Raw genomic sequence first — 25,779 nt, forward strand, 5'->3', positions numbered from 1 at the left:
CACCAGGAAGCAACGATGGGGCAAAACTGCATTCTCTCAAGAGACCCCTGAACGTTTTGCATGCCTCCACTTCATGCTTCACAAGTTTTCAGAGCCAAATAGAACTGAACGCTGACGTACCTGCACCAAACAGCACAGTTGGATAATGGAAGACCATGTAATCAGCCCTAAGAGGCATGGAGGCGACATTCAAATGGCAACGATTTCCTGTTTTGCAGTCATTACTGCTGTGAATTCAGAGGTGTCTGCTGTGCTAGAGGAGCACCTACACAAGAGTTGTTCTCTTGATTTTTATTGGCTGTCCCCTTGTGCCTACCAATGCCCCCTCCCATGCTACCAGGGGGTTAAAAAATAGGTGGCAGCTCTACAGTGAGGTAACAACACCTTCCTATTTTTTTAAACCAGCAAAAAAGCCCTTGGGGGGGGAGTGAAGGCAGGGAAATGGTGAGCACAAAAAGAATACGATGGCAATAAAAATTGCACCAATCAGGCAGGAGGTTGAAAAAAAAATGTGTACCTTCCCTTCCAAATGATATGCTGACCTGCTTTGACTGTTGCCTTTCAGGAAAAATCATAGCAAAGCAGGTTTGGGAAACACTGGAGGAAGGCAAGTGAAAACCTAGAAAGAGGACGACTGTAGGAGGACACTGCATGACTCCCCCACAAAACACTGCTCCACTTTGGCTCTGCTTTGGCTTGTAAACAGCCATGCGGATGCAGACCAAGACTGTGCGGTCAGAGAATCTGTGCTTGCTTCCGGTTTTTCTGCTACGCATTTCCTTCTCTTATGGTTTGAGCTGTTGTGAAATGTCTTTCTCTGCACTACATCAGTGATTTAACAAACTCCTCTCAGCATCTCAAAACTGGTTATACCCATGGGAAAATCCCTCCATTCTAGCAGGAAGCATTTCCGTCTTCCATTCCGAAGCCATATAATCCTGTCTAAATCTCCCCCTGAGGACCACTGCTTTGCTGACACTGAACATCTGGCTCTACGAGGCTGAGAAAGGCAGATGGGAACACAGAAGTTCCCAAACAGAGCCCGCCGGCTTTTACCCAAGAGCCTCTTGCTCTTCTTCCCAGTCCCAAACAAGCTTCTGCAGCTTCATTCCTCAGTTTTACCCAAAGAACACCCCTTACTCGCTTATCCCACAGATTTCTACCCTCGGAAATTCTCTTTGCTTAACGTTCCGAAAATGCCACAAAGATCACAGCTGTTTTGTGTGCTGTTGATGTGCACAAGCTCAGAATCCAATCACTTGCTCACATGGCTATGAGGGCTGATCCCGGAAGTTCCTGGTTCATACCTTCACCTCCACCACAAACTCAGTAGATGGCTGCATCAAGCCAAACCCTCATTCCCAATGCCTAATATAGGGATAGTACTGCTGACCCACCCTGCAGGGCTGTTGTATGGACAATGTAGCCATTTAAAAAAGTGCTCAGTGAAGGCTATGAATTATCAACTTCTTTGGTCCTCAAACTATCATGAGGACAAGCTTGGGAAAGAACAAGATGTATCAGGTGAAAATTTGAGAATTAGAGTCACAACTTGACATGGCATTTATTGTTCAAGAGATTTTTGCCCTAATGTTCAGCTCCTATTCAGGCTGTAAATGTGCTGATGAGACTCCTGCTTCCCCCCCTTGCCCTGATCTTCTTCTTTTTTAAAAATCACAGCTATGTGAAATTATTTGAAATGTTCAACTATTCCAAGTGCAAAAGTGAATTGCCCAATATACTGTTGATCATGTACATATTTTAGATTCTTCCAGGAACAAAAAAAGGAATTTAATCATATATGTCATGCCCATATTCTAGATTCCTTATGTGAATATTGCTTCTGTCTAGAGTATTTACTTTAATTTATGAGTTGTATTCCATTTTTTTTCCTTCAAAAAGAAAGGCAGGTAGGGAGGTTTACAAAAAGAATGAAATGTCGAAAAATACACAAATAATTTATTCCAACAAAACTAATGGCAATAAACTTAAAAAATGAAAGGCATGCAACTGGCAATTAAATTTAAAAAGAAGACATTTCAACTGATGAACATCAGGAGCAAAATCTACCAGACCACGGCCACACAGCCCAGAAAACCCTCAACAACCAGTTGATTCCAGCCGTGAAAGCATTCGACAATGCGAAGACATTTCAAATCCTTTGCATGGGCCATCCCAATTCTGCTTAAAACCCAGAAACCTGAAATATAGCCCAACTCAAATAACTTGGTAGCAGAATCTAGAAGAAGAGTTTGGATTTATGCTCTGCCTTTCTCTCCTGTAGGAGACTCAAGGCGGTTTACAAACTCCTTTCCCTTCCTCTCCCCATAACAGACACTTTGTGAGAGAGAGTTCCAAAGAATTGTGACCAACCCAAAGTCACTCAGAGTGAATGCAGGAGTGGGGAAACAAATCTGGTTCACCAGATAAGACTTCACCACTCAAATGGAGGAGTGGAGATTCAATCCGGGTTCTCCAGATTAGAGTCCGCCATTTTTAACCACTGCACCATGCTGTGATGTATCTATGAGGCAGGCAGAAGTCTCTTCCCACATTGCTCCCTCATCCTTTCTGGTTTGCCCCATCCTACCTGCTGTTGCCTGTGCCGGTGGCTTTGAGGGCAGATGGCTTGCGGATCATCTTGTCCAAGGCATTAACAATCTGCTCAAATTTGGGCCTCTGGACTCGTTCCTTCTGCCAACAGTCCAGCATTAGGAGGTGCAAGACAGTAGGGCAGTCCGGAGGAGGTGGCAGCCGATAGTCCTGGTCAATAGCATTAATAACCTGTAACGGTTGAAGAGAGGGGTCAGAAGGAAGCTTCATGTATCCACCAGAATCTTCCATCAGCGACTGTTTTGTTCAAAGTACATGAAAATGGGGTGGAAGGGAGAACAAGGATGGCTCTGCGTTAGGACTTACATCTTGATTCGACATGTCCCAATAGGGTCTTTCGCCATAAGACATGACCTCCCACATCACAATGCCGTAGCTCCAGACGTCACTTGAGGATGTGAATTTGCGATACTGGATAGCTTCTGGGGCCGTCCAGCGAATCGGGATCTTGCCACCCTACAGAGGGAAAGAGAAGTAAAGGGAGGGAGGGAGGGAGGAAGGGAAATGTACAGAAATATAAAGAAGTCAAATTGAAAAAGAAATCTAAGAATCACACATCAAACTTAAAGCCAGCATGTTATGGTTACATTAGCACTGGCTGGTTTCAACTGGTGACCAAAGTTTCAAGAGTGGCCGAATAAGTTTGACTGTGAGTTCACTTTCCTTTTTTCTGATTGGGGTTAAACTCTGAGGGTTGATCTACATGCAACACTGCAGATCTATGACTGGTTGTGAATGTAGATTCAAAAAGCAGCTGTGTGGGAGAGGGGATTGGATTGGGATTCCAGCACTGAGACAGGGACAGAGTACATTGTTTTCCCTGTGCCCTTTCTCAAGAGAATACCTCCCTCACCTTTGCTCCAATAGCAACTTGGTTGACAGGGTTTCTTCAGAAGTAGCATATAGGGAAAGAGTTAACCCCACTACTTGCCTTAGGCCCCTTCTGCACATGCAGAATAATGCACATTCAATCCACTTTCACAATTGTTTGAAAGTGGATTGTGCTATTCCGGACAGTAAAATCCAGCTTCAAACTGCATTGAAAGTGGATTGAAAGTGAATTATTCTGCATGTGCAGAAGGGGCCTTAGTGCTGTAGCGACAAACTGATGATCCCATCCCAACTGTTAAAACTATGTACTGGGACATCCAGTCCCAGAACTTTGAGGCTATATATAATTTGGCTCACGAGAAGATGGTTCTGCAGGATTTTCACATGGCTCCTAGGTGATTCAAGCAACTCAGTTCTGTGGTTGTTGTGGGCTTTCCGGGCTGTGTGGCCGTGGTCTGGTAGATCTTGTTCCTAACGTTTCGCCTGCATCTGTGGCTGGCATCTTCAGAGGTGTATCAGACAGAAGTGTGTTACACACAGAAGTAGAACACGTCTTTCTGTGATATGCCTCTGAAGATGCCAGCCACAGATGCAGGTGAAATGTTAGGAACAAGATCTACCAGACCACGGCCACGCAGCCTGGAAAGCCCACCACAACCAGTTGAGCTGGGCCATGAAAGCCTTCGGCGATACAAGTCAGTTCTTTCTTTGATAGTCAGATTCTAGTTGAGACCAATGAGATTTGGGGGATATGAGCATTCAAGAGTCAAAGCTTCTACTGCAGACCAACACAGCTATCTTCTGAAATTATTTTTGCTTGAATTGGTTAATATCCATCTATTTGTTATTATCCACGTAACTTACAACAAATCTGTACTACCAACTGTGAGAACAGGCCGTTACTTAAAGGTTATGCAGTAATAAAGAAAAGCACAGAACTCAGAACAAACATACGCACTTGCCAGTCCTGTGTTTGACATGGGCTGGAATCCTATGAATGTTTACTTGGGAGTAAGCCTCATGGAATTCAGTGGGACTTACTTCTGAGTAAATATACATAGGACTAAGCTGTTGTTGATGTGAGGGTAGGCAAAATCTGCTGACAATTTAGTTGTTCGTGATGAGACTGAGAAATTGTGCTAGGATTGTTGAAACTCAATACTTCATGATCCTTCCAAAATTTCATCTAAATGCCACATCTGCCACAGATGAGAGGTACCTGGCAATTTTGGCATTTCTTTTCTAACTCCCAGCTAGGCCAAAACACACCTTGATTAGATTGATTAGATTACCTGTAAAGCTGAACGCTGCAGAGTTAAGGACTCACGGTTGAGCAAAGACTCACCAAGGCTCCTGTGTAAGTGGGATTCGATGCATCATCCTCCAAGAACCTCGACAATCCAAAATCAGACACCTTGCAAACTAGGTTGCTGTTGACCAGGATATTTCGGGCAGCCAAATCCCGGTGGACATAATTCATGTCTGAAAGGTACCGCATGCCAGCTGCTATCCCCCGCAGCATTCCTACCAGCTGCAATACACTGAATTGCCCTTCTTTTTGCTGTGAAATGAACATACAAGAGATTCAAGTGTCAGTCACCGATACCCACTGAAAAGCAGGATGGGATAATCACAGGGAGAAGATCACTGTGGGGTTCGGTAAATATAATCCTAAACTATGACAGTCTCATACAACATTTACCTCAGGACTCAACACCAGTAAGAGAAACGAAGATAGCTGGAGAGTGGATTGTATCCCACACCTCTGTTCTGGTTAGTGGAGGCTCTGTCTCACTAAAGAAGGAATCTTCCACAGCACAATATATTCTTCTGTCTGTCCTATGTCAGGGAAGGCTCCTTTGATCAAAAGAAAGTGCTTCTGGTAGTGGAACAGAAGCGATATTGCCTAGGGCAAAATAGTTGCCTCTGTGAGAACTAGGCCTAAGACGCTGGAAGAACTTAAAATACTGCAAAAGAAATGTAAGTGAAATCCAAAGTGTAAGAAAATTCAATTACAATCTCCCTTGAGCAGGACACTGAAGCGGCTGCATGGAAATATTCTAAATAACTCCTCAAATAAATAAATAAAATTTGGGGCAGGCTGAAAGGAGAGAGGCTTCAAGGAGAGAGGCTGAAGCAGCAGCAAGAAAAACCTACAAGCGTTTAGCAAAGTTACTAGAGCAGGAAAACTGAAACCATTCAAACTGAAACCATCAGTTAAAATGTGGAGTGGAACTCGATTACTGCACAACAAGCAATTGTTTAGGAATTAAAAACTTCTATCAATAACAGCAATAAAGGAGAGAGAGAAAAAGAATCCCTACACTTCCCATAGGAATGCCTATACTTCCCATATTCCTATGGTTCAGACATTCCAGTGGAACTATTTTTAAAGAGAGGATTAATATATTTCCATTGACCTCTGAACTTCATATTTGGTTAGAGGGCACCAGAGCAAGCGGTAAGAAGAACCATTTAAAATTTAAAATTTAATAAACCTCTAGGTTTACACAGAGTGTGGGATGTTTCCTGAAATATACAGACCTAAATGTTTTAAAATAGATTCTGACTACAGATGGCCAGTTCAAAAAACTTAATTAATCTCTTAATTCTCTTCAGCTTCTTCTCACCAACCTAAAAGTGGGAGATCTGAAGGCTGGGGGGACCTATGACATCATGTGCTCCATTAGAAGAACAGAAGAAATGTTTGGACTTATACCCTGCTTTTCTGAACTGTAAGAAGACTCAAAACAGCTTATAATCCCCTTCCCTTCCTCTCTCTACAACAGACACCTTGTGAGGTCGGTGGGGCTGAGAACGCTCCAAAGAACTGTGACTAGCCCAAGGTCACCCAGCTGGCTTGTGTTGGAGCGCACAAGCTAATTATGCTGGTCCTGTACCACCTACACTGGCTGCCCATCGAGTTCTGGGTCATGTTCAAGGTGTTGGTTTTAACCTTCAAGGCCATATACGGCCTTGGGCCCACATACTTGAGGGACTTGCAGAGTTTCCAAAGGGCCTGTAAAATAGACCTGTTCCACCAGGTATTTGGCCAGCTGGGTGAAGCGTGATTTTATCATCTAGGCCTCTGGTGGGTTCAGTTGAGGGGGAGGGTTACCTCCATCTATCTGATATAGTTCCTATTATAGTTACTGGTTACAGGTTTGGATTTTATTGTCTAATTTAGATGCTACCAAAAGTGTAGATATTCCATTGGCTCTACATTCGTTATTTGATTCAGGCTATTATTTTTAAATCAATAAATGGAATAGATGGATTTCCCTGGCATCGATAAAAACGTTTGAAAACATCATTCATAAAAATGGACATTTTACCTAAGTTTAAATTTCAGTTATTTAAGAAATTTCTGTTAAATAACTTGTATCATTTTTTTAATAATGAAGATCTGCTGATCGTGGTGAGGGCAGGGGGCTGAGATCTTCAGAAGGCCAAAGGAGATTTTCTGTGTATGCAACTCAGATATCCGTACAGCTCTGGCTATAGCTACTTTCAACCAAACTGAGAGAACTAGTACAATCTACTGACATTAGAAAAACATGGATGCTACCAAGGGCAGACGTAAAGGCAGGTAGTACAGTGAAACACATAAATGCTATGACACGGGCAGAAGGAAGTGTTGAAGGAGACCACTCCTGGCTCCATGTGAACCACAGCAAAATGTCCAGGCCAATGGGATGGATCTGGCCTTCCTCTCATCTAATGAGCCTTCTTGTTTTATTGGAAGAACAGCAACTTACGTACTAAAGCCTTCCTCTCTTTGGACTTCCTTTGCCCAAACTCAGATCTCACAACCACAGGGCTAAAATATATTCCCCAGCCCATGTGATGCTGCTTCTCAACTCCTCACATCCCAAATCTCGGTCGCCCAAATCTTGACCAAACACTCTAAACCCTGTGGACCTAACTACATGTGATCAAGCCCCTGTTTCCCACAAACATCAGCCCTGGTTGTATCTGGAGGTGCCCTGGGAGTACTATGCTCAGAACTTAATTCCTACATGAGTGCAGGGCCGACTGCCCAGTGCACAGACTTACATGCAGCCCAACAGACTTTACAATGTTTGTGAGAACAGATTCTAGTCATATGACATACTGTTGGGTAGTGTAGCTTTACGTCAGGTTTGCCACTGTGATCCATGGTAGAGTGTTAGGGGGATTGTATCTAGTTGATTGACATCCATTCCTAGCTACAAGATATATTTAACCAGCCTGCTATATGTAATCACTGCCATTCTGGGACATTTCTTTGCTTTATGGCTTCACACGCTGAGTAGATAACTAGGCTATCCCGACACTTTGGTCTCATGGGAAACGGGATTGTTTCCATTGTCCTGTGGGGCAGGATGCCAGGTGGTTCTATCTCTATCGCCGACCTTGGGGCACCTTAGCTCCAAACTAACCCTTACTCACATTTCTTGGGAAAATGGGAGTGGGGGGGATTAACATAGGGATAAGGCGGGTAACAAAAGACAGCTTCCCCAGAACTGGCTTTGGCAAGCTGGGCGCTTCAATGCCTATCAATAAACGCTGCTGATCAACAAACAATACAGAGCCCATTTATTGCTTCAGGGTCTGACACCTAACATAGGCTCCTTCCGCACATGCAGAATAATGCACTTTCAAACTGTTTTCAATGCTCTTTGAAGCTGTGCGGAATAGCAAAATCCGCTTGCAAACAGTTGTGAAAGTGGTTTGAAAACGCATTATTCTGCGTGTGCGGAAGGGGCCATAGATTCACTCTTTGCCACATCCAGAGACCTAACCATTGTTGGAAGAAAGGGACATTACGCTGTTTCCTGTCTCAACCTACAGAGGGGGTTTTACTAGATAGCCAGTGACTAGATAGGGACCTAGGAATTGTCACCTTTACTCTACCATGCTGGTTCTAGCCTTTGAAGTAGACTGATACTCTTAGGGACTTCCTTCAGGTTTCTTCCTCGAGATCTTCTCCATCTTACTTTCACCATGCCTAGTGGGAAGATGGGTGCCCCGTGCATCAGTCTCCATCCAGCTACAATAGGATAGTTAGTGAACCTATCTCTTCACCTTTCTATCCAGAATGGAGTTCACTAATAAATACTCTTTTTAATAGATTAGAAACTACAAACGACTCCGACTTTCTTTTGTGTCCTAAGCTCTCTCTCCCAAGCTCACCCACACGTGTGCCCAGGTAAGCTCCGCTGTGTTCTAGCCTCTGTGCCGCTCTGCTCATTGTGCAAGGGAAAACACACAATGCTTTCCCAACAACCATCATGTCGTAAGGAGATGAGGAAGGAGGTAGAAAAGTAGAGGGGCTGATGGAGAGGCAGAGAAAGTGGGAAGTGGAAGGGGTGCAGGGAGCTGAACTTGCTATACCCGGAGGAAGGAATCCAGAGACCCGTTCTCCATGAATTCTGTGACGATCATAACAGGGCGGCTCTTGGTGACCACACCCTCCAGGCGGATGACGTTTGGGTGCTCAAACTGTCCCATGATGCTAGCCTCGCTCAGGAATTCCCGACGCTGCTCGTCTGTGTAGCCTGCCTTCAGGGTCTTAATAGCCACAGTGTATTCCCGTTTTCCTGGAGGCTTCAGGCGTCCAAAACATACTTCTCCGAATTCTCCTGCCACAGGAGTGAAGGAAAGAGAAAGAACTACTTCAGATGGACAGAAATCAGTGTACCCCAGAAGAACACCGGAAAAAAATCTCTTCCCTATACGTCTTGACTATCCTTCATATAGACCGCTTATCTTCAGGGCCGTTCACTTATCTCTAACCCAGAAGAAGCTACAGACACTGTGCAATGATGTTGCCTGCCCTTTTGGAAGGCACTGTTAGCATTATTACCAGAAGTTCTTTCATTTAGAAAGATCTGTTTTATGTAAAGACCTTATGCAACAGACAGAAAAAAGAAGACAGCCTGTGGCAATGGAAGGCCTTGAAGCCTGAGCCAGATTAGGAGCAGTGCTATAACAGCCCTCTAAAACTGAAGAAGGAATCTGGGGTTGGGTGGAAAGTTGGAGGATAAGTGCTCCGTTCAAGTTCAGTTGTCAGTACCCTTTTTTAGGTTGTGGTGAGCATCGCCTGGTTCTGTCTCAGAGACAGTTCTTCTCATTCTCCAACTACTAGTCCTTGCTTCTGTCCCTATAATGGCCCCTACCCACATGTTTCCAGTGATCAAACAACAACAGTATGTGACTGCCTTCCAGGGCAATGGCTCCCATACTACCGTAGTTTCCCTGTCACAGGTGCAGCAGCTAATTAAACACAGGGGCAGTGAGTTTTTCGCATGGCAGGGTTCCCCACAGTTCTACTGCCCCAGCAGCAGCAGCAGCAGCAGCCACCCCTCCAGGCTTTTGTAGGTTTTTTTGGGGAAAAAATGACACTGTCAGATTGTTACATTGATAAACCAAGATAGCAATACAGGTAGTAGATACTTTGAATTTCCAGCTTTCATCTTTTTTTTTAAAGTCTCTAGCTCCTTCCATTGAAGATAAGGCATATATCTCTGCAATGGACAAGACTTGAGATTTACTGTTTTTATTTTTAAAAAAAGGAAGCTGGGAATTCAGAGAACCTGCTATACATATTGTTACAATAATATAACAGTATATAAAAGTGCCATTTACAAAAATGAAAAAGTTCCCGGGGATGGTGGAAGATATGGCAGGCACAGGGTCTGGAAAAAATGGCTGCTATGTAAATGGGAAAATCCAAAGTTTCCCACCTGCACAACTAGTCCTGTCCTGTCCAGTCAATCTTTATCATGGAAATAGACCAGCATAAAGCAGATAAAATACAACCAAAGATAAAATATATTAAAACAATAAATATATACCTAAAAAGATCCGATGGATTAAAAAGGGAATACAAGAAAGGTACAGGAACATAAAAGAAATGGAATAGAAACATAAATGTTAAAAAGAAACAAAAAGCTTAAAAAACTAAGAAGTGTGGTAGGTATACGGGAACAATAAAATTGGCAGATAGAAGACTGTAACTATCAAATCACAGTATACTCTAATAAAACCACTTCAATCATTCATTAAACCCGATTTATACCACAAACCATCCCATGGCATATTACTACACAGAACCTGGCAACACTGTGTGTTATATCAGGATTGGTATCTGTAAACAGCATCCAGGCTTTATTGGGGGCCTAAACTGAAAACAACATAAAAATCAACACAACGCTATATTCTAGGGACAGAACTAAAACAACAAGCAGATAAACCAGAAAAGTCCAAAAGAGGCCACACCCACAGAATAATCACCTTTTGAAAAGCCCTATTGGACCAAGATCCAGATCAACGAGAGGGCCACAGAACACTGGAGTGAGTTCTTGTTCTGGCCCCTGAATCACAACAGGAGATGGTTGAAGCTCAGAAGTACTGCTAATCGAGTACAAAGTGACGGACAGATGAAATGGAAAGAGGTCCTGTTATTACCTGATCCAATGACCTCCTCAATCTTGACAAAAGACACATCGATTTCCTTCGCAAATTCCCGAATAGCTTCATTGGGATCTTCGTAGGTGGAGGGATCAATGTAGTATTTGACTCCAAGGCCTGTGAGCAAAAGAGAGGCCCGCAAGTCAGTCAGATGGGTGTCTCTCAAGGGACAGGCAGTTAAAGAGTGAAGCTGTTCCGCTCACTTACCCCTGGTGGTGATGTACTGCTGCAAGCGATCTGTATAGGGAGTCTCTCGCCGCTTACTGTGGAAAGTGAGAAGGAAAAATCACCACAGGAGAATAACAAAACAAGGCAACCAACATAATCAAAGACTGGAGCAACTTCAGTACAGGGGAAAACTAAAGTATGGGGGTACTTTATTTTTCAAAACTGGTATTTTGATAAGGAAAGCTATGATGTTTATAAAATAATGATTTGGAGAGAACGAAGATCATTTTTTCCCCTTCTTCTTTCATAATTTTTCTCCTCCTCTTATAATGCCAGAATTTGACTGGACTGAAATCTTGAAGAGACGACATAAATTAAGAATTAAGCCAGTTCCGCAGTTAGCACTCTTGAATATTTTTTGAGGACAGACTGCCTAACCTTGGGAAGGAAGATCTCTTCCACTCACTTTTAAGCACAGATAGCCCATGCAAATCTGGAACAAGCCAGTGTGATGTAATGGTAAACAGCAATGGACATTAGTCTGGAGAATTGGGTTTGACTCCCCATTCCTCCAAGACAAGCCTGCTGGGTAAACCTGGGCCAGTCACAGAAGCAGATCAGTTTCCGCCTCGCCTAAGAGAGTTTGTCTCCTTAGCACGAGCATCTGAGATTGCTGTAAAATTAGCATTAAGGAAAACATAAAGAAACAATTAAGCTTTGTACTTTAAGAATGGAAATATTGTCAAGGACAAGGAGTATTCAATGAAACTAGTGCATAGCTGGGGCACCTGTCGTCTTTTCATTCCGAAAGTAATTCATGTCAGAGAACAATAAACCCAAGCAATGGTGTAACAAGGAAAATAGCAATCAAACACAGGATCTGCTACACCTTGGCTTTGGGCAAACACAACATTCACAACTAGGTGATGTACAAGTTAGTGTACACAGGGCAACCAATATATAGTTATAAATGAACATACACAAAACAAACCATATCAATCTCCTAGACAGAAATGGAATCTGAGTTATCATAAACAGAACACATGCAAGGACAGAATAAGGCACCACAATTCAAGTCTCTAAGACTATATTTGAACAGCTATGTCGGATTTACAGCACTTGCTATGGGACGTGGCAATAAACAAAGATATTGGCTGGCATGGGGGAAGATAATTCACCTTTTGAAGACAATGGCAAGGATAGCAATGGCAGCAATGACCAGGAAGGCGAGACCCCCAAGAGCTGAACCCACAATCAGTGGCAGTCGGTCCTGCACCATCACAGAGCGCTCACCTGTCAAAAGCAACACGCATGAAATATACATGGGGCCTAAGAGAGTCCTGATTGTCTTCTTACCCAGTTATATTCCCCAGTCACACTCAGGCTCCCCCATTAAACCTTTACTTCTGTACCCTTCCAGTACAATTGTGAGACAGGGGTAGGTGCAATGTGGTCAGGACAGTGCTGCCATCCTGACTTTAAAGAGGTTTGCTGCACCACAGCCAGTAAGCTGACTGGTACGTCTACCTTATTGCTGGGATAAGTCTGTGTCAGCAAATGGGGGTGTTCCTGGGCTGAAAGGCCCAGGAAGCTGACTAAAGCCAGTTCCACCCCTGGGAATGCCCCCTTCAGCACTGGCACAGGGTACTGCACCCGAGGAGAGCTGGTGTTGTTGGCACTGAGCATTGCGCTGCTGTGTGGCTACCCAGATGCCAGCATAAGCACCTCTCTGCTGGTGTAAATGACCCTTTTTCAGGCACAAGGAGCATTTATAACAGTATCAGGGTCACGCCTGAGGGGTTGCAGCCTCCCCTCCCCTGAGAACTGCACTATTCCTCACAATCTAGTCAGGAGCCTTTAGGACTACAACCCACAACCTCTAGATGTGATGAGCCAGTTGGGGTTAGGTCACTGGTTATGCTACAATCTCACAGCTAAACTACACGTTCTTGTATTTTGCCATTTTGCTGCAAGGAAGTAATTCCCTAACCCAAGTGCTGTTTCTGCATGGGGAAAATGACTTCTTCTCCCTGGTAGCAGCTTTCTAAACCCATTTAGGCTCATCTTTATTAAAAAAAACCCCATTCCATTCCCGACAGTTGCTTTGTGGCTGGAGGGAACTCAGATTCAAGACTGCTGGCCAGATACACATCACACTGGTCTTAGAAGAATTGCGCAGTGTCTGTCAATTTGCTACCAAGTCCAATTCAAACTGTTATTGTTGACTTATAAAGCCCCAAACGGCTTGGGTTCCAAATATCTACAGGAATGCCTTCTCCCATATTGACCTGCCCATGCTGTAAGATCAGCAGATGAAGCTTTTCTGGTGGTACCACTACTTTCAGTAGTAAAAACAAATGCAGGTATATTTAGAAAATTGGCCAAGACACACCTATTTTTCCTGTCTTTGAAGAGATGGTTTTCCCCTTTAATAATTTTAATGACTTTTTAAACAGGTTTTATGGCATTTTAAACCCAAGTTTGGTGCAGTTTGGTGCAGTTTGTTCAGGGGGGCCAAAGTTATTGACCCCCAAAAGGGGTGCCCCTATCCCACATTGTTTCCAATGGGAGCTAACGAGATGGGGGCTACCCTTTTGAAGGTCCATAAGTTTGGTCCCCCTGAACCAAACTGCACCAAAATTGGTGGGTATCATCAAGACAGTCACTGGATGATACCCTCAATTTTTGGTACTACTAGCCTTAAAAATGCGCCCCTGACAGGCACCCCCCAAAATGCCCAAGATTCTTTGTTTTGCAGTGATTTAGCTGCATTGCTGTCAATGGGGAATTTCTGGTGGAGGGCTGTGAGGTGCACATTTCTGAAGGTACCGCCACAAAACTTTAAGGGTATCTTCAGGAGAGTTTCTGGATGACACTATCCAAGTTTGGGGAACTTTACTTCAGGGGTGATGGGCCCTACCCTTTTGGAGTCCCATAGCATAGAACCCCCTGAAGCAAAGTTTCCAATGGGAGCTAATAGGAGAGGAGGGATACACCTTTGAGAGTCCATAACTTTGGCCTCCATGAACCCAACTGCACCAAACATGGGGGTATCATCAGGACAGTCACCGAATGATACCCTGAAATTTTGCTGCCGATACGTCTAAAAATGCGCCCCCTGCAGGCCAAAACATGAAAAAACACCAAAAAAAAATAAAAACGTATCCGAAATTCTTGGATGTTCCCACAGATTTGGGGCACTCCAAATCTGCAAGGTTCAGAAGTCGGCCAATCTGAGCCCACTGATACAAATCTGGTCCGAATCCGAATGAATCTGGTGGGTATCAACCAACTCCAGTCATTACATGCATAACATGCTTGGTGTTTTGTATCCTCCATTTTAGGCCCCTTCTGCAAATGCAGAATAATGCACTTTTAATCCACTTTCACAATTGTTTGCAAGTGGATTTTGCTATTCTGCACAGTAAAATTCAGCTGCAAAGTGGATTGAATGTGGATGGAAAGTGCATTATTCTGCATGTACGGAAGGGGCCTTAGCCAACACAGCTGTAAACAACTTGTCTGCTTCTCCAGAGCCTTTATTTCTCCTTTCCTCCAACCTGAAACCTTCCCTAAACTGGGATTTAGATACACATGAATAAATTTGAGGGAAGGGGGTGGGTGGGAATATAAACCACTATTGTTAACATACATCATAATCCACTGGATCACTCTTGTGGCTGAAACAGGGTTTGTGAGGGAAGGACATACTGGTAGGGTTGCCAACCTCCAGGCAGGGCTTTGAGATCCCCTGGAATTATAACTGATCTCCAGAGATCAGTGCCCCTGCTTTGGAGGGTGAATCTATAGCATTATGCCAAGCCAAGGTTCCTTCCCTGCCCAAACCTCCCTATTACCAGGATCTAAAGCCAAACCTTCAGAGATTTCCCAACCCAGAGTTGGAAACCCCGTACCCCAGTGACTCCCACCCTGTCTGTATAAGGATTTCTATTTATTGTAAGGATGGTTGTGTGGAAATATCTGACTGTAGGCAACCATGTGGCCAAGGCATGTGGAAGACAAACCATTGATGACTCACGAGTGGAAGGCTGTTAGGGCTGTGAGGGGGAGGGAGTATGACTGTGAGGTAACTTCAGAGATAAGTCTCAAATCTGAGAGTTCACTTACTTCCTATCAGAGTCTGGAAATACATCTTTCCACTGTAGGACCCATAACCCACTGCTGTCCGGGCTCGTACTTGGAAGGCATATATCTTTCCTGGGCTCAGGTTGGAGATGGTGGCCATATTCGTCTCACTGGTTACCGTGAAAGAGTTGTCCTCATCTTCTGACTGAGAATCAGCAATTCGCCACAAAAACAGAGAAGTGTTAATTTTCCTTTCTCAGTAGTGCTCTTCTCCCAGTCCCATCAATAGTTTTCCTATTCTCTAAGTTCTGTCCCTGGGACTATATTTTGCATTCAGTGTAACATCTCTAATGCTGAAGTCACCAACTGGTTTGAAGGAAAATGTCCTGTGCCTTTAACACAGGCATGAGGTGTGGAAGCAGGCAGCTGAGCTTTTGAAGGTCTGGAGGTAAATAATATCACTTGGTTAAAAAAGATTCCACTAAGCCTCTACTAAAGGGACGGGGCATTTTATTCCATGCCTCCTGGCAATGCTACTTCTAACAAACATGAAACCATTTTTCTCTCAGCCTCCTTCATTTCTTAAGGGTCTGTTCCTATATTAACTGCAGAATGTTTCTCGTGACATCCTGGTCGTATTGGAATCCTCAAGATATCATTAAAAGAAGCATTGACTGTCCACACTGTTCCTGATGTGGCCAGGTAATATGGCAGCAGTGGGTGGAATATAAACATGTTTCACAACTCCCACGGGACCTTTCAGATAGCTTACAGGGTTTACTTGTGTTTTTTCTCTTTTTGTTTGTAAACTTTTAAAGTTCTAATAATATTTTTTTTAAAACTAAACTAGATAGCTTACAGATTTCTATTTGTAAACAAAAAGGAAGCACCCAGGGCATAATATACCCCAAGTCCAAAAAAAACACACTAGAGTTCAAAAATGCCCCTTGAGGAGTTTTTATTCCATAAAACACAGACCTAGAGAAACATTTTAAGGGTTTTGGAGAAACATAGCCCTTCCTAATAACCTGGAAAAAAGCACAAAGAGACAAGAGGCAGTACAGCGTAGCGGTTAAAGTATCTAAGGTCTGAGAGACTCTGCTATGGAAGTTTGCTGGGTGACCTTGGGCTAGTCACATTGCTTTCAGTCTAGCCTACCTCATAGAGTTGTTGTGAGAATACAGAGAAGAAAGAACTAGTTTCAAGTTGCATTGAGTCCCTACTGGAGAGGAAAGTAAGATATAAATAAATAAATGTACTGCCAAATGCATGCATCGTCACAGGTGGGGAGTTTTTTAGGCTGAAAAAAAAAGTTGCCATTTTTTTGGCTCAGAGGTATACTGCTTGTCCAGACATGAAAAACTCCAGACTGAACATATATTCCCAACCCTAGTTTCTACCTCTTGTCTCATTTCACTTCCTCACCTTCTGCATCTTTTTTTCTTGTTCTTGTATCATCTGTATTCCCCCTTCACCCCATGCCTGGGTTGACTCCTCAACACTCTCACACCATGGCAAAAAATGGTCTCTTCACCCCCTGCCCTCTCAGAGGTCCAGAGGTACCTGAGTCAAATTCAGGTATTGAGCCATAATAAATATAAATATGACAAAATATTTAAATTTGCACCTTAAAGCTCATTGAGTGTGCCACATTACGGTGCTTAAAAATGATGCATGAAAATGATCAAATATCACACACACACACACACTTAATCAACAAGGGATCAAATTTGAAGTCCATTTGGGGCTTGCCCCATCTCCAGCCCAGCTGGCCCCAGCTTTGATTGGCCAACACAACTTGGTGGCGGAAAGTGCTGTCAAGTTGCAAGAGACTTATGGCAACCCCCCACCCATACACACATATGGGGTTTCCAATGCAACAGAGGTTATTTGCCATGGTGTAGCAGCCCTGAACTGCCTTGGTGGTCTCCTTCCAAGTCTAAACTAGGGCTCACTCTCTTCAGCTTCCAACTTACCTTGTCGAAATAGCGTAACTGGTAGTCCAAGATGATTCCGTTCGGCTGGTCTGGCTGAGGCCAAGACAAGGTGATGCTGCTAATCGTGCGGCTCACCAGATGCATCATGGGAACAGCAGAAGGGACTGCAGTGAGAGAAAGGGAGAGAAAAAGAAGCAAATTAGAAAGAAAGGTGCCAGCTGGCATGTTGAACGTGCTATTACTAGAACTTCATCAGAAAGCACTGCAATGACAGTTGCAAAAGTATTGTTGCCATGTCTGGGGTGATATGCAAGAGCTCTTTTTTCAGAGTTTGAAACTGTTTATTTGGACAGGAACCCTTTTCTGAAAATATTTTGGGATTATAGTTATTCTACCTAAAACTATGTCAGAAACATATTGAATCTGATATTTAAAAGCAAAAACCTTAGAAATCAAACGATGCCACAAAATTATTTGTCAAACAGGAAGAAGGGAATGGGGAAGCACAAGCGAATAATAATTTTTCAGACAAGATAAAGTGGAAAACACTCCCTTCTTTCATGAAACAGCTATGAACACAAGCACATGCGAAATGTGATTCTGATGATACTACTTCAAGTCAAAAAGTAAGTCACTTATCCAGATAAATGCCCCAAATCAACAGGATAACAAACACAGAGAGAAGCTGGCTTCTGTTAAAAAAAGAGGATTCCCATCAGTATGGGCAAGAGAAAGAGAAAAAAATCACCACGGGCAATAGCATGACATCACTTCCAGGAAACCCGGAAGTGATGCCAGTCCTCTCTAAGAATTGTTGAGCATTCTGTTGCTTGAATCTAGAGTTCCAGGTGATTCCTAGAGAGGTATGACATCAATTCCTGATTTCCCCAGAAGTGACATCACACCATTACTGCTGCCCACCCTCTCACATCCCCACTTCCCCTGATCTTTTGCCAGGCCTAGCCTAGCAATCTAAAAATAACCTCTAATCAGATTATAAAACTTTTGAATGGTTGTTATATGCATGTCTTGGCTGCTGGGGCTGTGTATAGCAGTAATACCCCTCAGCTGGATACAAGTTGCTCTTCCACTCCTTACTCAATAGCTAGTCAGAAGAATGGTTACCTGAGCGGACTATGATTGTACCCACTTAGACTAAGGGTGAAGTTATTAACGGCTACCTCAAAAAAGGAATGCTGTCTGTCAAAGATCTTTATGGTTGAGTCATAAAACTGGAAAGTTAAAGATATTTCATTAAGGATACATTAACCTCTCCCAAAACGACCATTTTAAATGTATAGATAGACACACACACACTTAGATAGGTAGAAATAATGCAAAACGAGGAGTTGGTTTTTAAACCCCGCTTTTCTCTACCATAAGGAGTCTCAAGCAGCTTACAATCACACACACACACACACACACACACACACACACACACACACACACACACACACACACACACACACACACACACACACACACACACACACACACGATATACAAGAGCTCTTTAACAGTGTCTCATAGGTTTTGTGCAGAAAATACTATAGCGGTTTGTTAGCACAAGAATGTCAATCTGCAGGTCAATGTAATGCCAGCTGCACATCTATGTACAACCAAACCAAAGGTTGGTTCCACCTTGCTGATATGAGCTTTGAGACCTCACCTGCAGGCAAATCCAATTACTTCATCAGCATCTGGAGAATGGCATTACTACTGTGCCTAACATTTAAGCTGGGTTTCTCTTCCTGTCCAAAATCATGTGGCATGAAAGATAACTGTTGGCAAAACCCTGAGAAACAAACTCTGCACTACACCCTCCGGCTCACGCGTGGATTCAACCGAGCTTATTCCTGGGCTGGCCAGGAAGCAGCAGCAGGGGAACTGAACTGATCCAGCTACAGAGACCACACATTGTGCTTGCTTTGGGAGAAAAACAGATTGAATGAGATTTCTTTATACCGGGCTTTATACCATTTAAATCTGTGCAACAGAATCTTAGGGAAGGCAGATTGGTACAGCTCGATCGCATCAGATCTTGGAAGCAAAGTGGAGTCAACAGAAGAAGACAGAGTTTGGACTTATACCCCACATTTCCCTCCCAAAAGGAGTCTCAAAGTGGCTTGCAAACTCCTTCCTTCCTCTCCCCACAATAGACACCATGTGAGGTAGGTGGGGCTGAGAGAGTTTGGAGAGAACTGTGACTGGGCCAAGCAAGCTTCAGTTCACCAGATAAGAATCTGCCACTCATGTGAAGGAGTGGGTATCAAACCTGGTTCTCCAGGTCAGAGCCCACTTCTATTAACCACTACACCCTTCTGACTCTTAGAAGAGAGACCACCAAGGACGACTCTGCAGAAGAAGGCAATGACAAACAAGTTCTGCTTCTCACTTGCCTTGCGGAGGCTGCAACTTGATGACACTTCACACACACATATATATAAACACACAGAGGACCTTAATATATCATAATTGAAATCTGAGGGAGCAAAGGGGTAATGGGAAGCTTTTTGGGAGAGCACCTATCTCCCCTTGCTTACTCCCTAGGCAATGTGCAACATCAGTCAGATTATTATATCACAAGTGTGAGAAGTAGATGCACACATGACTCACACCTGCTCTGTAACATTTTTTATACTATCCTATACTATCCCACACTATCCTCTCAGTCTAACCTACATGTAAAGATAAAATGGAGGAGGAGAGAACCACATAATACAGTCCTGAGCTCCATACTGCAAGGGTGGAATTAAAATGTTGCTGACAGTATTGAAGTTCTCTTCCCCATAGAAATACACATTCATGAAAATATGGATGGTTTGGGGTGGGTAGATGGGATACACTTTGGAAATGTTCATGTGAGGCTTTAGATCAGGGGTAGGGAACCTTTAACACTCAAAGAGCCATTTGGACCCGTTTTCCACGGGAAAAGAAAACACTTGGAGCCGCAAATAATTTTTGACATTTAAAATAAAGATAGCACTATATATATATAGGGGTTTTTTTACCTTTTACTCTGCTCATTCTGAGAAGCGCATGGATGCGTCCATTCCACTGCTACCTGCAGTAGGGCAGGCAAGTGATGAAGCCAGCCTGGCCTCTGGCCTTAGCTGGCCACCGGGAAAGTTTTTCCTCGCCACCCAAATCCAATGGGCATGGCGAGAGGGGAAGCTCCTCGCAATGGCCCAGCCGACCGTGGGCAGTTGGTGCACCTGCCCTGCTGCCTGCAGGGCGGGCAAGGATGGGGCAGGCGGCTCGGCTTGTAGAGCCACAGTGCAAGGGCAGAAGAGTCGCATGCGGCTCTCGAGCTGCAGGTTCCCTACCCCTGCTTTAGATCATCTTTAATCCTTGTGTTTTTAATGTAAATTCTTAATGCTTATTAGCATAAACAAATAAACTAGAGGACAGGCATTTGTAATTCAAATGTGCCTTCTTGCTAGCAGAGGTTTTTCATTTGCACTAAAACCCTAAATCAAGGGAGAACCACGTAAGCATCCATTATTATCCATGGTTTTGTTTACGAAGGATTCTAAGGATTATGTTGGCTGAAATAGGAAATCTCTCCCCCCCCCCCCACCCCCGGATATATTTTTATACTTGATTTTTAGAGCTGGGGGGACGCATTGCTAAAGTCCTAATTAAAATTTACCTCAGCCTTATACAAAAATCCATGTTGAGGTGGCATTGCCATGGTTCTCTCAGAACCGCATCTGTCAGATGGGAATATTAATTCAGGGCTGTTAAAAGGAGTGCTTGGATAATGTATAAAAAAACGAAGACGACAGTTTTAAACATTATGAGTGTTTGGGTTTGTTTGAGCTCACTAATTAACGGTGATTCGAGTCTGCCGAATAGCTTTTAATTCCTACTTCAGTGTAAGCAGCTGAGAATTGGTCATGTCTGTAACTGGCCCTTCCTCTGAAGAGTCCAGGGAAGCATAAATGACACTCTACCCTTCATCCTCATCACAACCCTATGAGGTACGGGACTGGCCCAGGCATATTTCAAGAACATTATACCTGGCAAGGCCTTCACCTGGCCCAAGCTGAAGATTCTGCCCAATGCCGTACACCGGCCTTCAGTGTACAGCTGAAACACAAAATTAATTAAAGCACCTAATATTTCCAAATACCATTTCCCCCAAGTGATGCTGACTGTTTCCTATTAGACGTTCTTGCTTGACTATCTTTGCACACTCCACAGGGGGGGTCTTTCCTTTAGACACAAATGGATTCTGTTTCCTCAGAAAGTCTGGGACTCCACAATTATTTTCATGGGCAGCTGGTGATTTCTGCTTCAAATGAGCTATGGGGAAAAACTTTACAGTACAGGTCAAAGTGAAAAGGGACTCTGATGTCTGTTTTGAAGACAGGAAAGCTTGAGAAATTTTCAATTTGAAGTGGTACAATTAAGATGCTATAGTTTACCATCCCATCTGCTGCTAGTGGCAATATTGTGCCACTTTAGGATGGCTTGCATTGCAGAAAGTGCTATCTTAAATACTGGAGATTTTCCTTTCCAGATGGTAGTCCTTGACAGAATAAAGCAATGTATTTTACTCATCCAGAGTGTGTGTTCTAAATACAAAAATAAGCTATACAAATAAAATCCTCATGGGTTTTCTTTGTATAACTTGTGGTTTTATTCCGCATGAAATCAGCTGCAAAGTTTTTGTTCTAGCATAAGCTTTTGTGGACTAAAATCCACTTCATCAGATGCACAAAGTCAGACCTCACCAAAAACACACATACACAGTAATGAAGAAATGAAAAGGGTTTTCAGTAAAGAAAGCCTTTTTGTTACAAGAAGCTCCAGAATAATTAATAAGCTGAGAAGGTTCACTAATCTAAAGCAAGCTTCCTCCAGAAGTCTTTATTCTCTTCCCCTGCCCCTTGACACAGTGGATAAAAAAGAATTTACAACACACATTTATAATCTCAAAGCAGCATAAACAAAGAAATGAACAAAGTTGACCACAAAAATGTTGCCACTGGGCTTTTATGCATGTGTGGGCTCCTTTGCATTAAGTGACTACTGCACATTCTCTTCACGTCTGATTCTCAGTTACACACACATTTTGCCCTCTTTGGCCATCATCCCACCCTCAGATTAGAGAATCCCTGTGGTTTCCAAAACTTGTTTCAGTGCAACCTTTTCTCTTCTTTTGCAGGGAAAGTGAAGGTGATCCATGCATTAGGCTTCGTTTGGGTTTTCTCGCTCATCCCCGTCTTCACCCACCCACACCACAGCAGCTCCTCCCACTGTTTGGGCCACCATTTTAGAATGATCAGGACTTTTAAAAAATCACCAAAGGTTTATCACTGAAATTGACATGAATGACATGGTCTAGTGCCATGGTGGCGAACCTTTGGCACTCCAGATGTTATGGAGTACAATTCCCATCAGCCCCTTCCAGCATGGCCAGTTGGCCATGCTGGCAGGGGCTGATGGGAATTGTACTCCATAACACCTGGAGTGCCAAAGGTTCGCCACCACTGGTCTAGTGAAATAATGCTAAATCAAAGATGAGGTGTGTGCATGAGTGAGCGTGTGCGCACACACATACACACAAAGGCAGCAGGCAGTTCCCCCAGAAAAGAACAAGGAAGTAGCAGGCAAGCAAAATGGCAGCTTGGCTCAGGACACTTCACAGGAGGAAAATCCCTGAGTAAACCAAAAAACCCGCTGCGAAGCAAACAGCCACGGGGTAAGCAGTGCATGCATAAATAGCCTCTGAATTTCACCTAAATCAAAATTCTGATGATGTCGAATTCTGATCAGGCTAATGATACATTTCTGGGGGGATTTTGGCACATCCCTAACCAGAACCCCAAGAAGTGCTGGGGTCATCCTGGAAGAAGCAAGAGGGAACCTGATGGAAGAATCCAGTAGCCCAGGGGAAAATCATAGTCCTGGCTGACTTTTTAGACCCTAGCACCTATTGCCTGGCAGCATTTTAATGACCATTCAGCTACTAAAACAACAGCTGGCTGGCAACCCTAGCAACAAGCTTGACATCTCAAATACAGAGTTCCTTCCTTACAAATTTTCTTCTTTTGGGCAACAAGTTCTGTCAGGCAACAAGTAGATACACAATATGCCTCCAATGATTCAGTAAATATATTTATGGAATGGAAGGGTGTCAGACAAGGAATATACATAATGGTTAAGTTGTCAGACTTGGAATAAGTGTAGTGTTTAAGGTGTTGGGCTAAGAATAGTAGCAGTTAAAATGTCAGAGTAGGATTTGGGAAACCCAGGTTTGAATCCTCACTCTGCCATGGAAACGTGCTGGGTGACCTTGGGCCGGTCACAATCTCTCAGCCTTGACCCTGGCAAGTATTTGGATGGGAGGCATCCGAGGAATACCAGCGGCATGAAAAGGAGGCAGTTAATTGCAAAACACCTCTGAACATTTCTTCCCTCAAAAATCCTGCCAGGGACTCCATACGTCAACAGTGACTTCACAAAGAGACAAACAAACAAACAAACAAACAAACAAACAAAAACTCCTTATAAAATCATGAGTTGGATTCTCATAGAACATTTACACTCATGCAAGAGGAAACACAAGAAAAAACTTCAGAAGTTGCCCATGAAAAAAGTCAGCTTCACTGAATCCTTCCTGGCATTTCTGCAAGGTATATATCAGACACTCCTCTCCTGCCTCCGCCATGACTGTCTTTGATCAAATCATATCACACTTCCAAACTGAACGGTAATGACTGCATCAAACAGCCTTTTGATTTTTGCACACTACAATGCTGTTAGCACGGGGGGGGGGGGGAATCTCTTGACCTTGGAGTACCTTTGGCGCAATCTCTTGAGCAAACAAAACCATGTAAAGTAAAATTTCTCTAAAGCAGTAGGAGCCAACCTAGTCCAGAAGGCATTTTTTAAAAGTGATAGATTCACCCATGGCTATATTAGCCATGACAGCTAAATAGAGCCTCCCCTTCCACAGGCAGTATACCATGGAGCACCCAATGCACTCAGCAGGAGATACCCATGAGGCACCGCCCCCTGCCTTGCTTGTCAATCCATTTTTGCTCAGAAGTAAGTCCTCCATGTTCAACAGATCTTGTTAGCGACAGCCTGCATTTACTCCCTGTAGTTTGAAACCCCTGATTGATCAGCTGCGACAGAACTCGTGTTGGTGGGAGCCGAGGACATCAGAGAGGGAACAAACGATAGAAGAATAAAGACAGACCACCCTCCTCTCCTTTCATCGCAGTGCCCCTAAATTCCGTAGGCAGTAATCAACGGTTGCTGCCTGCGTGATTAAAAATAAGTCTGCCCTAACCAGCCAGCCAGGGTCAGCTAGATCTGTGAGCACCTGGGCCAGTTGGCGATTGCCTGGCAAATCAATCCAATCACCCCGATGGCTCTGGCTTTCTTCTCGGCACAGAGAAACATAAAAGGATTGGATTTTTTTTTTCATATCAGACAAGAGGAAATTATGCAGGGAGAAGCAAATCAAAGGGGTTTTAACCAGCTTAGGCGAGCAATCAGTTTCAGAATGCAAATCAAACACAAAAACTTGAAGGAATGGTGATTCTGAGATGCTCTACATACTCAATTACTTTTAAGACAGTGTGGTGTAGTGGTTAAAAGTGGTGGACTCTAATCTGGAGAACTGGTTTGATTTCCCACGGCTCCTCACACGTGTGGTGGACTCTTTATCGGGTGAACTGGATTTTTTTTCCCAAGCTCCTACACATGCAGCCTGCTGGGTGACCTTGGGCTAATCACAGTCCTCTCAAAACTCCCTCAGCCCCACTTACCTCACTATGGCTCCTTCCGCACATGCAGAATAATGCATTTTCAAACTGCTTTCAATGCTCTTTGAAGCTGTGCGGAATAGCAAAATCCACTGGCAAACAGTTGTGAAAATGGTTTGAAAACGCATTATTCTGCGTGTGTGGAAGGGGCCATAGTGTCTGTTGTGGAAAGAGAAAGGGAATGGAGTTGGTAAGCCCCTTTGAGTCTCCTTTCAGGAGAGAAAGGCAAAGTATAAATCCAAACTCCTCCTCCTTCTCTTCTATGATGGCTAAGAGCCAACAATAGATCTGTCCTCTATCAGTCTTCCAGATCCATGTAAGCTGATGACCATTACTGCATCTTGGGACAGTAAGGTTCACATGAATTGCCCTGCACCTAATAGTTTGTTTGCCTGTCCAATATCTTCTGAACCCACCTTCTGAGAACAGGTAGGAGATGAAAGCAAAATAGGGGACTCTGGGACAGCCTGCTTTCATTACCTGCCTGTTCTCAAAGGGTGGGTATTTTATCTTGGACTTCCCAGATCCTAGTCCAACACTCTAAGCCCACTAATTCCATATATCTTACAGCAGCCACCAATATCACATCTGAACATTATGCTGGAACCTGACCATACAACAGACGCCACTGCAGAGAAAGAGCTCTGAGGGAAGGGCAGAAGCTCAGAGGTAGAGCATCAGCCTGGCATAGTGAAATCCCCAGGTCCAGTCTCCATCTGAAAGGGTCAGGTAATAGGTGATGTGTAAGCAAAGGCGGAGCTACCATGGGGCTCGGGGGGGGGGGACAAACACCCCAGGCGAAAGCGGGGGGTGGCCAGAAAATCGCTCCCCTACTCCTCCCTTCAGTCCGCCCCTGCAGCCCAGAGCAGCCTCCATGGTTCGGAGCAAGCTGCTCTTTTAACATT

General features: G+C 43.8%; 1 protein-coding gene across 1 annotated transcript in view; it reads right to left on the bottom strand.

Annotated features, from left to right (window-relative positions):
- The window catches only part of LOC125436252 (ephrin type-B receptor 5), a 194,830-nt gene that overhangs the window by 9,724 nt on the left and 159,327 nt on the right, over positions 1–25,779 (bottom strand). Inside the window, exons 7-15 of the mRNA XM_048503107.1 lie at positions 17,130–17,254; positions 15,196–15,358; positions 12,246–12,360; positions 11,107–11,162; positions 10,897–11,016; positions 8,821–9,068; positions 4,790–5,005; positions 2,920–3,069; positions 2,591–2,784 (exon numbers count right to left, since the gene is read on the bottom strand). Of these exons, the coding sequence (XP_048359064.1) occupies positions 2,591–2,784; positions 2,920–3,069; positions 4,790–5,005; positions 8,821–9,068; positions 10,897–11,016; positions 11,107–11,162; positions 12,246–12,360; positions 15,196–15,358; positions 17,130–17,254 (1,387 nt within the window). The remainder of the gene's footprint in view (positions 1–2,590; positions 2,785–2,919; positions 3,070–4,789; positions 5,006–8,820; positions 9,069–10,896; positions 11,017–11,106; positions 11,163–12,245; positions 12,361–15,195; positions 15,359–17,129; positions 17,255–25,779) is intronic.

Source organism: Sphaerodactylus townsendi, linkage group LG07 (genome assembly GCF_021028975.2).
Source record: "Sphaerodactylus townsendi isolate TG3544 linkage group LG07, MPM_Stown_v2.3, whole genome shotgun sequence".
NCBI lineage: Eukaryota > Metazoa > Chordata > Lepidosauria > Squamata > Sphaerodactylidae > Sphaerodactylus > Sphaerodactylus townsendi.